The sequence below is a fragment of the Bombina bombina genome, chromosome 1 (genome assembly GCF_027579735.1).
Source record: "Bombina bombina isolate aBomBom1 chromosome 1, aBomBom1.pri, whole genome shotgun sequence".
In the NCBI taxonomy this organism is placed as follows: Eukaryota; Metazoa; Chordata; class Amphibia; order Anura; family Bombinatoridae; genus Bombina; species Bombina bombina.
In genome coordinates, this window is record NC_069499.1 from 295547961 (window position 1) to 295563882 (window position 15922).

General features: G+C 37.0%; 1 protein-coding gene and 1 pseudogene across 1 annotated transcript; one reads left to right on the plus strand and one right to left on the minus strand.

Moving 5' to 3' along the window:
- Window positions 1-2011: 2011 nt before the first annotated feature.
- LOC128657703 (uridine 5'-monophosphate synthase-like) lies at window positions 2012-5512 on the plus strand (annotated as a pseudogene).
- Window positions 5513-11967: 6455 nt separating this feature from the next.
- On the minus strand, window positions 11968-14180 carry LOC128637493 (uridine 5'-monophosphate synthase-like). Its single transcript, XM_053689793.1, has 5 exons — window positions 14030-14180; window positions 13171-13830; window positions 12839-13014; window positions 12602-12716; window positions 11968-12516 (listed from the first exon to the last, which is right to left on the minus strand). The coding sequence occupies exons 1-5, from the start codon at window positions 14061-14063 to the stop codon at window positions 12341-12343; spliced, it is 1161 nt and encodes a 386-aa protein (XP_053545768.1). The 5' UTR covers window positions 14064-14180; the 3' UTR covers window positions 11968-12340.
- Window positions 14181-15922: the final 1742 nt, after the last annotated feature.

The window sequence follows — 15922 nt, forward strand, 5'->3', positions numbered from 1 at the left end:
GGATATTCAGGTATTCCTGACAGATATCAGTGTCCCAATGTAACTAGCGTTAATTTAAAAAAAAAAGTGTTTGGAAATAGCAACGTGCTACTTGTATTTATTTCCCTATAACTTGCAAAAAAAGCAAAGAACTCAGGACAAAATTTAGAAAACTATTTAGCATGGGTGTTTTTTGGTGGTTGTAGGTGAGTACAGATTTTGGGGGTCAAAGTAAGAAAAAGTGTGTTTTTTTTCATTTTTTCCTCATATTTTATTAAAAAATTTATAGTAAATTATAAGATATGATGAAAATAATGGTATCTTTAGAAAGTCCATTTAGTGGTGAGAAAAATGGTATATAATATGTGGTGGTACAGTAAATGAGTAAGAGGAAAATATAGCCCTGGTCCTTAAAGGGACATGAAACCCAAATTTTTTATTTCATGATTTAGAAAGAGCATGCAATTTTAAATCAACTTTCTAATTTACTTGTATTATCTAATTTGCTTTCACTTTCTTGGTATACTTTGCTGAAAAGCATATCTAGATAGGCTCAGTAGCTGCTGATTGTTGCTGCACATTGATGCCCTCCTGTTATTGCTCACCCATGTGCAATTGCTATTCTTCAAACAAAGGATAACTGAAGAATGAAGCAAATTAGATAATAAAAGTAAAATAGGAGTGTTGTTTAAAATTGTATTATCTACTTGAATCTGAAATAAAATTGTTGGGTTTAGTGTCCATTTAAGGGTAAGAAAATGTAACAAAGGTCTGGTCACTAAGGGGTTAATGTTCATTCACAGTGGTTACCTTATAAATCACAATCTGCATAAAACACTGTGAATGAACATCAAGAAGAACAAGAAAGCTACAAATGTTTCGTTTTCATAATCATTGTCACCAATCTATAGCTTGTTTGTTACATTAAAGTTGATTAAAAAAAAAAAAAAAAGCCTTTGAGTGGAGGTCACATGCTTCCTGTCTAGAGTGGAGCTCCACTCTGCAGTTGGACTCTTCTCTTCTCTCTTTAAGCTACACGTAAACGTCATAGGTGTGAGACATACAAACGTGGGTGATGGAGGGTATCGAGAATTAGCGGTGCAGTTGCACCGGGTTCACGCACTTAAGTTCGGTAGCTTTGTGTTAAAGAGTGGACTCACTCCCCGGTCTATTTCGATCTGCGGGTGATCGTCCTCTTACCCGGAGCTGCTTAACCCAGCGTGCAGGGAAAAAACTACTGACTGATACAGAGACAGACACATACATTATTGCTCGTCTTACATGCTGTGTGATAGATGCGCTCACACGTGACTGTTTCAAGGAGAGACAGGACTGGTTCTGGTTTCTAGAAATTTAGATGTAGAGGGAGGCAGAGAGAAAGCCAGGGCTGCTAATCTATGCTTCAGATAAACACACACATACATACATACATATTTCTTGTATACGGACAGCTTATTCATTGAGGTATTGCAAAGCGAGCAATGAGAAGATAGTATTGATAAGAATGTTTAATTTATATGTAAAACGTGGTGAGGTTATGATAACGTGTCCATATCATGCCGTTAGTGTCCCTGGTCCACCTACCTACATGTGTGTGTCAGCATGCCCTCAAAATATATCTCCATAATGTTGTCACATGTTTATAATAGCTAGAGGTGTGAAAACCAGTGGTAGCTGAAGTAGGTGGCTTAATTACAAGCAATACAACTGGTTATGGAGCATAGGAAAATAATGATCTGTGTTTGGAAGGAACAATACTATGGTATTACATACACAGCTCATAACAGGAAATTACAACAACATACTCATCTCTCTCATTTTAACAACTTTAGCTGCAACATTTTGAATACATATGTTACAAAAATGCGTATTAAGTCATTCTCTTTTTTAAATCTTATACTTTGTTTTTGACTATAGTTTCTGTTTTAATCCATTGAAGATCACACCTTCCTAACATATTGGAGTTCCAATCAATTAGCTTAGAATCCTTAAGCCCTGCATATAAATTTTATAGTTAGTGAACAAAAAAAAAATGGCACTAATTGCAAAACATGTCCAGTGGTACAAGGTCAGGTTTAGGTAAAGTTACAAGGTACTCTCTGTCCTTCTCTTCAGAGAGCTCTTTTTGAGTTGTCGCCACCTTGTTTGCCCACCAGCCATCCCAAAGCTTTTCAGTTTTCTATGAGCCACAAAAGTGTTTGCCTAAATTCTTAGTTCTGATTTTCCCTAGGAGAAGCAAAAACTAGCACAGATGTCTGCATGTGACCCTTGGTCCAAAAGTTGAACATACCTAAGAATAATCTATTAGATGTATTAAGGGGGAAAAAAAAGCTTATACATCACAATATTTTTTAAATGAAAATTGCACAGTTTTATACAGGGGGCCATAAATTGTAAAATATGCTATAACTTCTAACAGGTATCAACCCTGGTAGAAAAGGAGGCTGGTTCCATAAAAGTGTCAAATAACATCCCATTCCAAAGAATATAGATCTCTGATGCAAAAGCCAGCTATAAGCACTCAGTATTGTAAGTTAAAATTAGACCTCCTAAAAAAACTCAATTTCTCTTACATATAAAACCAACCATAGCTGCTAAATCATGTGTCTGAGAATTTGAGAGACAGAATTAGAAAGACAGTACATATTTAAAGGGGCAGTCAACACCAGAATTTTTGTGGTTTTAAAAGATAGATAATCCCTTAATTACCAATTCCCCAGTTTTGCATAACAACACACCGTTATAAATTATACACGTTTTTACCTCTGTTAATTACCTTGTATCTAAGCCTCAGCAGGACTGCCCCCTTCTTTTAGTTCTTTTGACAGACTTGCATTTTAGCACAATCAGAGCTGTCTCCATGGTAAATTCATGTGCATGAGCCTCAATGTTATCTATATGAAACACGTGAACTAATGCCCGCTAGTGGTGAAAAACTATCAAAAAGCATTTAGATTAGCAGGCGGCCTTAAAGGTCTAAGAAATTGGCATATGAACCTCCTAGGTTTAGCTTTCAATTAAGAATACCAAGAGATCAAAGCAAAATTGGTGATAAAAGTAAAATGGAAAGTTGTTTAAAATTACATGCCCCTATTTGAAAAATGAAAGTTTTTTTTAAATTGACTGTCCCCTTTAAATGAGAGGCTGCATATAAAGCATTGTTTTGGGGGGGGGGGGCTCCTGCACAATAAATATTACTTTTATCGCCTAAGTTTTTGTTCTTCAATTTTACAGCTAAGTTTGATGTATAAAGTTATTATTCTCAGCTCATGGAACGTGGCAGAAAATTGATAGGGTGACTTAATTTCTTGCAGGTGGCAGATCTATTATCCAAAAAAAGCACAGATTGCAGCAATTCGTTATGATTCCAGCTGTGTGTGTTCCGTTACACAGCTCTGCCACTCGCCACTATCATTTGCTCAAAGGAAACATCTCCCCAATGTTAATCAGGAGAACAGGGAGGCCAAGGATTATGGTAAATAACCTCTGTCACACACTCTGCTATGTGGGTACAACTTTTAAAACACCTGGGAAATTACTAAAATTTAATAATATAATATATATATATATATATAATATATATATATATGTATATATATATAATATAGATAAGAGAGAGAGTTTGATTGTTTTTATTTCTAATATGAGTGAGAATTCATTTTTGTTTTGCGCACAGGAACAAAGCGATTGGTGGAAGGCACAATTAATCCTGGAGAAACATGTTTGATAATTGAAGATGTTGTGACAAGTGGTTCCAGTGTCCTTGAGACAGTAGATGTGCTGGAGAAAGAGGGTCTGCGTGTGACTCATGCTGTTGTGCTGGTGGATAGAGAGCAGGGTGGGAAGGAGAGACTGGCAGAGCGCGGTATCAATCTGCTCTCTGTATTTACCTTGACGCATCTCATGCATATGCTGCATGAGCTGAAGGCTGTTGATGCAGAAACCGTGCAGAGAGTTAAAGAATTTATTCATGAAAATAAGCTTGCTGTTCAGCAATCTGATACTACCAAGAAACGCCATGTATGGATGAGCTATGCCTCTCGTGCCCAACTCCCTAGCACACATCCTTTGGCTGCTCGATTCTTACCATTATGGAGGCCAAGAAGACAAACCTCTGTCTGTCAGCTGATGTTACAAACTCTGCAGAACTGCTTCAGCTGGCAGCACAGCTGGGACCTGCCATATGCATGTTAAAGACCCACATAGACATTTTGACAGATTTTACACCAGATGTCACAACCCAGCTGCAAGATCTTGCTAAGCAGCATCAGTTCCTCCTTTTTGAAGATCGTAAATTTGCTGATATTGGGAATACTGTGAAACACCAATATGAGGTAATCGCCCAATATTTATCTCAGTAGAAATTTACTTTTTGTCATAATTTGTAATAACTGGAACTTTTTTTTTTTAGTACATAGCTTTGTTGGATGATTTTATTGTCAGAATTTGTTCCTTTTCTGTATGATTTGTCTGGCCTATGTTTCTTAGGTGGCATCTATAAAATCTCTTCTTGGTCTGACGTGGTGAATGCGCATGTTGTACCGGGCCCAGGAGTAGTCCTGGGGCTGCAGCAGGTTGGCTGTGCATTGGGAAAAGGCTGCCTAGTCATAGCAGAGATGAGTTCCCAGGGATCACTAGCAACTGGGGAATACACTAAGACAGCTGTAGGTGTAATAAGATGTATCTTTAATGAAATGTTTTGTTCTCACACATACAAGTTGCAGACTGTCCTGCTAATAAGTTGCACAATGTATTTTCTTAAATACATATTTGTTTCCTCACTAGGTTAAAATAGCAGAGGATCATCCTGAATTTGTATTCGGATTCATTTCTGGCTGCAGGATAAGTGAAAAACCGGAATATCTGCACCTGTCACCTGGCGTTCAGATGCAGTCAGGAGGTATAATTAGAACTTTACCACTATTTGTGTTCTAGTTTTTTAGAATATTTTATGCTTATACATATTTGAATGTTCTGTTTTTAGGGGATAATCTTGGGCAGCAGTACCAGACTCCACATAAAATAATCACCAGAAGGGTTCTGACATTATAATTGTTGGTAGAGGCATCCTCTCAGCCACCAATCGTCTTGAAGCAGCTGAGATGTATAGAACGGCAGGATGGGAAGCCTATTTGTCAAGGACACAGGAGTCAGATTGATGAACTGTGTATGCCATCTGCATTAGATGCAGAAAACAATCTCCTTTACTTACTGATGCGTTGAAGACTTGAACTCCACAGGATATGAAATTACCTTGTTAGACAAGGGAAAGCTATCCATGGAGCATTATTTTTTTATGAGTGAAAGTATATAGCTATTCAGTCCAATGCATGTTAATGCTGTTTACATGATTTTTTTTTTTTTGCATCACCATAAAGTAATACAACACAACAGATTTACCACTATCACTTACTAGGCTGTTTCATACATTCCAAAGACCCACACTCCAAACTTGTGTTTACTTTATATTTTTCACATTGCTTTTATAGATTAGTTTATTTTCATTATTAAAAAAAATATGCTTAAACAGTCATACTGCATTAAATGTCTGGTTTCCAGTGCACATAAGTGAATTTCCCATCTCTCAGCAAGTTTCTAGAGATAACTACCCTCTAGTTTATATTTACAGATGAAACTCTGTGCTCAAACAGAATCTTCTCTATGGGTAGCAACGTTAGAACAAGGGCCTGGTACTAGGTTAAATAACAGGTTTAATAATTTCCCTTCTCAAAGTACTTTTGCTTACACTTATAAATAACACCTTGTGTTTCTTGAGTAGGTTACATTTCTCAACAGCTACAACTTTTTTGACAGAGAAAACCTTTACTGCTTCAGTTTGTCCTGCAGACAGGATTTGTACCCTAGAAAGTAAGGTAGGATATCACAGATGGGGCCATTTGCAAACACCTCTCTCTAACACCATTGCCTCATACATCATGTTTTGATGTTTCCCATTTATCAAGTAATGTTTATTCCCTGAGAACTGTAGGGATATTTCCTCCCTCAATTAAATATTATATATATATATATATATATATATATTATATATATATATATATATATATAATATGTGTAAATGAGAGTACATTACTCTCTGCTACAGACAAAGTAATGCAGAAAGTAGATATAACTCTGTCAAAAACTATTGTAACATCTTACGTGCAACAGTAGTCCATTTAGCAAGTCTGCAAAACAAGGGTGATACCTCTCAAAGACATGATCACAAGTTAGGTAAGTCATTTGTTTCTAAGATCACAAAATACATTTGATAGACGTATGGAGAGAAAACTATTAACGTAAAGATACAATTATTTACTCCACTATATATTTCATACAGAAAAAATGCCACACCTAAAATCAAATTTCACTGTAATAATTGCACTTGTGATAGGATCTAGGATACTGATCAAAGCTTTGGATCAAAGTATGAAAGGAACAGGAAAAAAACAAGGACAACCAAGCAGCAAATAGGAATGCAGAATAGTGGTAAAGAACCAAACGGAGTACATTAAAAACCAAGCAATATAAGGACTAACCATAGGGTTTTGGAGAGCTGAACAGGGTAATAGACTTAAAGGGACATAAACCCAAAATCTTTCATGATTCAGGTAGACCATACCATTTTAAACAACTTTCAAATTTACTTCTTTTATCAAATTGTCTTTGTTTTCTTGTTATACTTTGTTGAAATGCACAAAGGTAAGTTCAGGAGTGTGCACGCCAGCTGAAGCACTATATGGTAGCAGTTTTGCTACAATGTTAAACATTAGCAAGAGCACTAGATGGCAGCACTATTTCCAGTCATCTAGTGCTCCAGGCATGTGCACGCTACGGTCACTACCTATCTCGATACCTCTTTAATAAACAATAACAAGAGAACAAAGCTAATTTGATAATAGAAGTATATTGGAAACTTTTTTTAAAGTTGTATTCTTTTTCTGAATCATGAAAGAAACATTTTGGGTTTCATGTCCCTTTAAGGGGCATGAGAAATTGTCAGAATCATTAAATATAAATAACTACCCTGACAGGAAATGGCTAAACCTGAAAAGATCTGCAACTTTAATCTGTATAAAAAAAATAAACTTTTTTTCACCTGGGGCACCTTTTTACATTGGAGTTTTCTTTACATCACCACCATTTTATAAATGATTGTTTTTTTTCTTAGAGCTTTATTGTGAAAAACTTTTCAAATTACAAACTGGGCTCAGGTTACAATATGAGCCGTTCCATATTCTAACATTGAAATAATATACTATACACATTTAGGAACTTAAGTTGCGGAAGTTGACAAGTCCCATTTAGATTTGTGGCTCTAAATTGAATTAAGGGAGATCCCTTCTTTGTCCCTCGCCCATTGGTATGTTACTTGGCCACTTTTGGACCAAACTCCAGATATCCAAATTGTGAGGCCGGGCTGATGGGATAAGTAATCATCTTCATGAACATGTAAACATTATATACATTGTAATGGATTTGGTATGAAAAAGTCTAAGCCCATTGCGGGCTGTTTTCTCACTAACTGTCGGGTCTTCAGCCCTGTGAGTCAAACCATTTCACATCTTCTATATTTTGCATTATACAGGATTCTAATCCCAGTTATTTATGCTTAAGGACAAATATAAACATAAGTGGGACAAAGGGTAGGGAGAGAGGGGTGGGGGGGGGGGGAGGAGGGTAGATTTAGGTATATTGGTCTACTAGTTATACGCGTCCAGCTGTTCTCTGGAGGCTACGTACGCCTTTTTAATGTTTGTGCATTGTGTACCTTTAGCGACTGTAGCTATAAATTAAAATTTGTTGTGAATCTATAAAAACGAAGGGGTGCTGCCACCGGGTCTACTTCAAAAGTTAACCACTATCCTTGTGTGCATTCCATCTCATTGTCATATATTCATGTATATCTATTTTGCCTATTGTGAGAAGTGGTACCTTTCCAGTATGAGCTGCTGCTCTACCTGTTGCTTCCATGTTTTTATATCCGTAACTCTGTAGATTTCCATTTTAAGGGTATCGGAGCTTTTGCACTATTGAGCATTATGTATAGCAGGGTTTGCTTTATTTCATCTTTAAAGTTTGGGATATTGTGGAGCAGTAGCAAACTCGGGTTTTCAGGTATATTTCTGTCTAATGTTTTGTTGATATGCTCGACTACGTTTTCCCAAAACGGTCCTAGCCTGTCACATCCCCACCATGTGTGGTAAATGTCAGCTACTTCCCCACAGCCTCTCCAGCATTTATTATTGGCTTGTTTGTAGATTTTTTGGAGTCTCACCGGGGTGAGATACCAGCGTGACATATATTTGAAGTTTGTTTCCTGTGTTTTAGCTGAGACTGACCTTTTCTATGGTTACGGAATATCTTAAAGGGAACCACAACACCTGCTTGACATGTTTTAAACTAACTTTTTTTAATTGTGCAAAATAAACTAACAAACTATTCTGTATGCAGTATTTTCATCTTATTGCATTCTGTTGTAGATACAAGATTTATCATTTAAACGTTGCTCTTTAGCCTAGTACCTGCAATGTAAGCTGCCATATTGCAAAGTTAGTTCCACAACAGTGGGTCACGTGATGCACACGGCACCTATTTCTAAAGTTGAGGAAGCAGATTAAGATCTGCAGTGTCTAAGAACGGCTTCAGGCAGACAGGCACTGTTATGTTTAAAAATAGCACGAGCAGGGAAGTAATTGTGAGGGGGAGGAGAGGGAGGAAAGAAAGCAAACGCTCTGCATATAAAATTGTAAGGACATTTGCATTCATCTACATACTTACTCCGGAGACTTTCTTCCCTCTGTGCATTCCTCTCCCCCCCTGTGCATTCTTCTCCTCCCCCTTCCTGCGTGTGCTATTTATAAACATAACAGTGCCTGTCTGCCTGAAGCGTTCTTCTAAGACACTGCAGGGCTCAATCTGCTTCCTTTAGAAATAGAAGGTGCCGTGTGCATCACGTGACCCACTGTTGTGGAACGTGCGTTGCAATATGGCAGCTTACTTTGCAAGTAAAGGCTGCAGAGCAATGTTTAAATGATAAAGCTTTTACCTACAAAATAATGCAGTAAGTAAGATTAAAACTGCATACAGAATTAAAGTCAGTATATTTTGCATAATTAGAAAAAGTTGGTTTAAAATATTCAAGCAGGTGTTGTGGTTCCCTTTAAGATATTCCGTAACCATAGAAAAGCGTCAGTCTCAGCTAAAACACAGGAAACAAACTTCAAATATATGTCACGCTGGTATCTCACCCCGGTGAGACTCCAAAAAATCTACAAACAAGCCAATAATAAATGCTGGAGAGGCTGTGGGGAAGTAGCTGACATTTACCACACATGGTGGGGATGTGACAGGCTAGGACCGTTTTGGGAAAACGTAGTCGAGCATATCAACAAAACATTAGACAGAAATATACCTGAAAACCCGAGTTTGCTACTGCTCCACAATATCCCAAACTTTAAAGATGAAATAAAGCAAACCCTGCTATACATAATGCTCAATAGTGCAAAAGCTCTGATACCTTAAAATGGAAATCTACAGAGTTACGGATATAAAAACATGGAAGCAACAGGTAGAGCAGCAGCTCATACTGGAAAGGTACCACTTCTCACAATAGGCAAAATAGATATACATGAATATATGACAATGAGATGGAATGCACACAAGGATAGTGGTTAACTTTTGAAGTAGACCCGGTGGCAGCACCCCTTCGTTTTTATAGATTCACAACAAATTTTAATTTATAGCTACAGTCGCTAAAGGTACACAATGCACAAACATTAAAAAGGCGTACGTAGGCCTCCAGAGAACAGCTGGACGCGTATAACTAGTAGACCAATATACCTAAATCTACCCTCCTCCCCACCCCCACCCCTCTCTCCCCTACCCTTTGTCCCACTTATGTTTATATTTGTCCTTAAGCATAAATAACTGGGATTAGAATCCTGTATAATGCAAAATATAGAAGATGTGAAATGGTTTGACTCACAGGGCTGAAGACCCGACAGTTGAGAAAACGGCCCACAATGGGCTTAGACTTTTTCATACCAAATCCATTACAATGTATATAATGTTTACATGTTCATGAAGATGATTACTTATCCCATCAGCCCGGCCTCACAATTTGGATATCTGGAGTTTGGTCCAAAAGTGGCCAAGTAACATACCAATGGGCGAGGGACAAAGAAGGGATCTCCCTTAATTCAATTTAGAGCCACAAATCTAAATGGGACTTGTCAACTTCCGCAACTTAAGTTCCTAAATGTGTATAGTATATTATTTCAATGTTAGAATATGGAACGCTCATATTGTAACCTGAGCCCAGTTTGTAATTTGAAAAGTTTTTCACAATAAATCTCTAAAAAAAACAAATCATTTATAAAATGGTGGTGATGTAAAGAAAACTCCAATGTAAAATGTGCCCCAGGTGAAAAAAAGTTTATTTTTTTTATACAGATTAAAGTTGCAGATCTTTTCAGGTTTAGCCATTTCCTGTCAAGGTAGTTATTTATATTTAATGATTCTGACAATTTCTCATGCCCCTTAAAGGGACATGAAACCCAAAATGTTTCTTTCATGATTCAGAAAAAGAATACAACTTTAAAAAAAGTTTCCAATATACTTCTATTATCAAATTAGCTTTGTTCTCTTGTTATTGTTTATTAAAGAGGTATGAGATAGGTAGTGACCGTAGCGTGCACATGCCTGGAGCACTAGATGACTGGAAATAGTGCTGCCATCTAGTGCTCTTGCTAATGTTTAACATTGTAGCAAAACTGCTACCATATAGTGCTTCAGCTGGCGTGCACACTCCTGAACTTACCTTTGTGCATTTCAACAAAGTATAACAAGAAAACAAAGACAATTTGATAAAAGAAGTAAATTTGAAAGTTGTTTAAAATGGTATGGTCTACCTGAATCATGAAAGATTTTGGTGTTTATGTCCCTTTAAGTCTATTACCCTGTTCAGCTCTCCAAAACCCTATGGTTAGTCCTTATATTGCTTGGTTTTTAATGTACTTCCGTTTGGTTCTTTACCACTATTCTGCATTCCTATATGCTGCTTGGTTGTCCTTGTTTTTTTCCTGTTCCTTTCATACTTTGATCCAAAGCTTTGATCAGTATCCTAGATCCTATCACTAGTGCAATTATTACAGTGAAATTTGATTTTAGGTGTGGCATTTTTTCTGTATGAAATATATAGTGGAGTAAATAATTGTATCTTTACGTTAATAGTTTTCTCTCCATACGTCTATCAAATGTATTTTGTGATCTTAGAAACAAATGACTTACCTAACTTGTGATCATGTCTTTGAGAGGTATCACCCTTGTTTTGCAGACTTGCTAAATGGACTACTGTTGCACGTAAGATGTTACAATAGTTTTTGACAGAGTTATATCTACTTTCTGCATTACTTTGTCTGTAGCAGAGAGTAATGTACTCTCATTTACACATATTATATATATAATATATATATATATATATATATATATATATATATATATAATATTTATTGAGGGGAGGACAAGTATCCCTACAGTTCTCAGGGAATAAACATTACTTGATAAATGGGAAACATCAAAACATGATGTATGAGGCAATGGTGTTAGAGAGAGGTGTTTGCAAATGGCCCCATCTGTGATATCCTACCTTACTTTCTAGGGTACAAATCCTGTCTGCAGGACAAACTGAAGCAGTAAAGGTTTTCTCTGTCAAAAAAGTTGTAGCTGTTGAGAAATGTAACCTACTCAAGAAACACAAGGTGTTATTTATAAGTGTAAGCAAAAGTACTTTGAGAAGGGAAATTATTAAACCTGTTATTTTAACCTAGTACCAGGCCCTTGTTCTAACGTTGCTACCCATAGAGAAGATTCTGTTTGAGCACAGAGTTTCATCTGTAAATATAAACTAGAGGGTAGTTATCTCTAGAAACTTGCTGAGAGATGGGAAATTCACTTATGTGCACTGGAAACCAGACATTTAATGCAGTATGACTGTTTAAGCATATTTTTTTTAATAATGAAAATAAACTAATCTATAAAAGCAATGTGAAAAATATAAAGTAAACACAAGTTTGGAGTGTGGGTCTTTGGAATGTATGAAACAGCCTAGTAAGTGATAGTGGTAAATCTGTTGTGTTGTATTACTTTATGGTGATGCAAAAAAAAAAAATCATGTAAACAGCATTAACATGCATTGGACTGAATAGCTATATACTTTCACTCATAAAAAAATAATGCTCCATGGATAGCTTTCCCTTGTCTAACAAGGTCATTTCATATCCTGTGGAGTTCAAGTCTTCAACGCATCAGTAAGTAAAGGAAATTGTTTTCTGCATCTAATGCAGATGGCATACACAGTTCATCAATCTGACTCCTGTGTCCTTGACAAATAGGCTTCCCATCCTGCCGTTCTATACATCTCAGCTGCTTCAAGACGATTGGTGGCTGAGAGGATGCCTCTACCAACAATGATAATGTCAGAACCCTTCTGGGTGATTATTTTATGTGGAGTCTGGTACTGCTGCCCAAGGTTATCCCCTAAAAACAGAACATTCAAATATGTATAAGCATAAAATATTCTAATAAAACTAGAACACAAATAGTGGTAAAGTTCTAATTATACCTCCTGACTGCATCTGAACGCCAGGTGACAGGTGCAGATATTCCGGTTTTTCACTTATCCTGCAGCCAGAAATGAATCCGAATACAAATTCAGGATGATCCTCTGCTATTTTAACCTAGTGAGGAAACAAATATGTATTTAAGAAAAATACATTTGTGCAACTTATTAGCAGGACAGTCTGCAACTTGTATGTGTGAGAACAAAACATTCATTAAAGATACATCTTATTACACCTACAGCTGTCTTAGTGTATTCCCCAGTTGCTAGTGATCCCTGGGAACTCATCTCTGCTATGACTAGGCAGCCTTTTCCCAATGCACAGCCAACCTGCTGCAGCCCCAGGACTACTCCTGGGCCCGGTACAACATGCGCATTCACCACGTCAGACCAAGAAGAGATTTTATAGATGCCACCTAAGAAACATAGGCCAGACAAATCATACAGAAAAGGAACAAATTCTGACAATAAAATCATCCAACAAAGCTATGTACTAAAAAAAAAAAAAGTTCCAGTTATTACAAATTATGACAAAAAGTACATTTCTACTGAGATAAATATTGGGCGATTACCTTCGTATTGGTGTTTCACAGTATTCCCAATATCAGCAAATTTACGATCTTCAAAAAGGAGGAACTGATGCTGCTTAGCAAGATCTTGCAGCTGGGTTGTGACATCTGGTGTAAAATCTGTCAAAATGTCTATGTGGGTCTTTAACATGCATATGGCAGGTCCCAGCTGTGCTGCCAGCTGAAGCAGTTCTGCAGAGTCTGTAACATCAGCTGACAGACAGAGGTTTGTCTTCTTGGCCTCCATAATGGTAAGAAGTCGAGCAGCCAAAGGATGTGTGCTAGGGAGTTGGGCACGAGAGGCATAGCTCATCCGTACATGGCGTTTCTTGGTAGTATCAGATTGCTGAACAGCAAGCTTATTTTCATGAATAAATTCTTTAACTCTCTGCACGGTTTCTGCATCAACAGCCTTCAGCTCATGCAGCATATGCATGAGATGCGTCAAGGTAAATACAGAGAGCAGATTGATACCGCGCTCTGCCAGTCTCTCCTTCCCACCCTGCTCTCTATCCACCAGCACAACAGCATGAGTCACACGCAGACCCTCTTTCTCCAGCACATCTACTGTCTCAAGGACACTGGAACCACTTGTCACAACATCTTCAATTATCAAACATGTTTCTCCAGGATTAATTGTGCCTTCCACCAATCGCTTTGTTCCTGTGCGCAAAACAAAAATGAATTCACACTCATATTAGAAATAAAAACAATCAAACTCTCTCTATATATATATATATACACACACACATATATATATATATATATATTATATATATATATATATATTAAATTTTAGTAATTTCCCAGGTGTTTTAAAAGTTGTACCCACATAGCAGAGTGTGTGGACAGAGTTATTTACCATAATCCTTGGCCTCCTTCCTCCTGATTAACATTGGGAGATTTTCCTTTGAGCAAATGATAGTGGCGAGTGGCAGAGCTGTGTACGGAACACCACACACTGAATCATAACGAATTGCTGCAATCTGTGCTTTTTTGGATAATAGATCTGCCACCTGCAAGAAATTAAGTCACCCTATCAATTTTCTGCCACGTCCCATGGCTGAGAATAATAACTTTATACATCAAACTTAGCTGTAAAATTGAAGAACAAAACTTAGGCGATAAAAGTAATATTTATTGTGCAGGAGCCCCCCCCCCCAAACAATGCTTTATATGCAGCCTCTCATTTAAAGGGACAGTCAAGTTAAAAAAAACTTTCATTTTTCAAATAGGGCATGTAATTTTAAACAACTTTCCAATTTACTTTTATCACCAATTTTGCTTTGTTCTCTTGGTATTCTTAATTGAAAGCTAAACCTAGGAGGTTCATATGCCAATTTTCTTAGACCTTTAAGGCCGCTCTAATCTAAATGCTTTTTGATAGTTTTTCACCACTAGCGGGCATTAGTTCACGTGTTTCATATAGATAACATTGAGCTCATGCACATGAATTTACCATGGAGACAGCTCTGATTGGCTAAAATGCAAGTCTGTCAAAAGAACTAAAATCAAGGGGGCAGTCTGCTGAGGCTTAGATACAAGGTAATTACAGAGGTAAAAAACGTGTATAATTATAACTGTGTTGGTTATGCAAAAACTGGGGAATGGTAATTAAGGGATTATCTATCTTTAAAACCACAAAAATTCTGGTGTTGACTGCCCCTTTAAATATGTACTTCTTTCTAATTCTGTCTCTCAAATTCTCAGGACACATGATTTAGCAGCTATGGTTGGTTTTATATGTAAGAAGAAATTGAGTTTTTTTAGGCAGGGGTCTAATTTTAACTTACAATACTGAGTGCTTATAGCTGGCTTTGCATTCAGAGATCTATATTCTTTGGATGGGATGTTATTTGACACTTCTTATGGAACCAGCCTCCTTTTCTACCAGGGTTGATACTGTTAGAAGTTATAGCATATTTTACAATTTATGGCCCCCTGTATAAAAACTGTGCAATTTTCATTTAAAAATATTGTGATGTATAAGCTTTTTTTCCCCCCTATACATCTAATAGATTATTCTTAGGTATGTTCAACTTTTGGACCAAGGGTCACATGCAGACATCTGTGCTAGTTTTTGCTTCTCCTGGGAAAATCAGAACTAGAATTTAGGCCAAACACTTTTGTGGCTCATAGAAAACTGAAAGCTTTGGAGATGGCTGGTGGGCAAACAAAGGTGGCGACAACTCAAAAGAGCTCTCTGAAGAGAAGGACAGAGAGTACCTTGTAACTTTACCTAAACCTGACCTTGTACCACTGGACATGTTTTGCAATTATGCCATTTTTTTTTGTTCACTAACTATAAAATTTATATGCAGGGCTTAAGGATTCTAAGCTATTGATCTGGAACTCCAATATGTTAGGAAGTTGATCTTCAATGGATAAAACAGAAACTATAGTCAAAAACAAAGTATAAGATTTAAAAAAAGAATGACTTAATACGCATTTTTGTAACATATGTATTCAAAATGTTGCAGCTAAAGTTGTTAAAATGAGAGAGAATGAGTATGTGTTGTAATTTCCTGTTATGAGCTGTGTATGTAATACCATAGTATTGTTCCTTCCAAACACAGATCATTATTTTCCTATGCTCCATAACCAGTTGTATTGCTTGTAATTAAGCCACCTACTCAGCTACCACTGGTTTCACAACTCTAGCTATTATAAACATGTGACAACATTATGGGATATAATTTTGAGGGCATGCTGACACACTACATGTAGGTAGGTTGGACCAGGGACACTTACGGCA

Coding starts and splice junctions, on each gene's coding strand:
- LOC128637493 (XM_053689793.1), bottom strand. CDS start 14,063: ATGTTAATCAGGAGGAAGGAGGCCAAGGATTATG. Junction 13,015..13,170: donor TGTGAAACACCAATACGAAG/GTAATCGCCCAA, acceptor TATGTTTCTTAG/GTGGCATCTATAAAATCTCT. Junction 12,517..12,601: donor CGTTCAGATGCAGTCAGGAG/GTATAATTAGAA, acceptor TTCTGTTTTTAG/GGGATAACCTTGGGCAGCAG.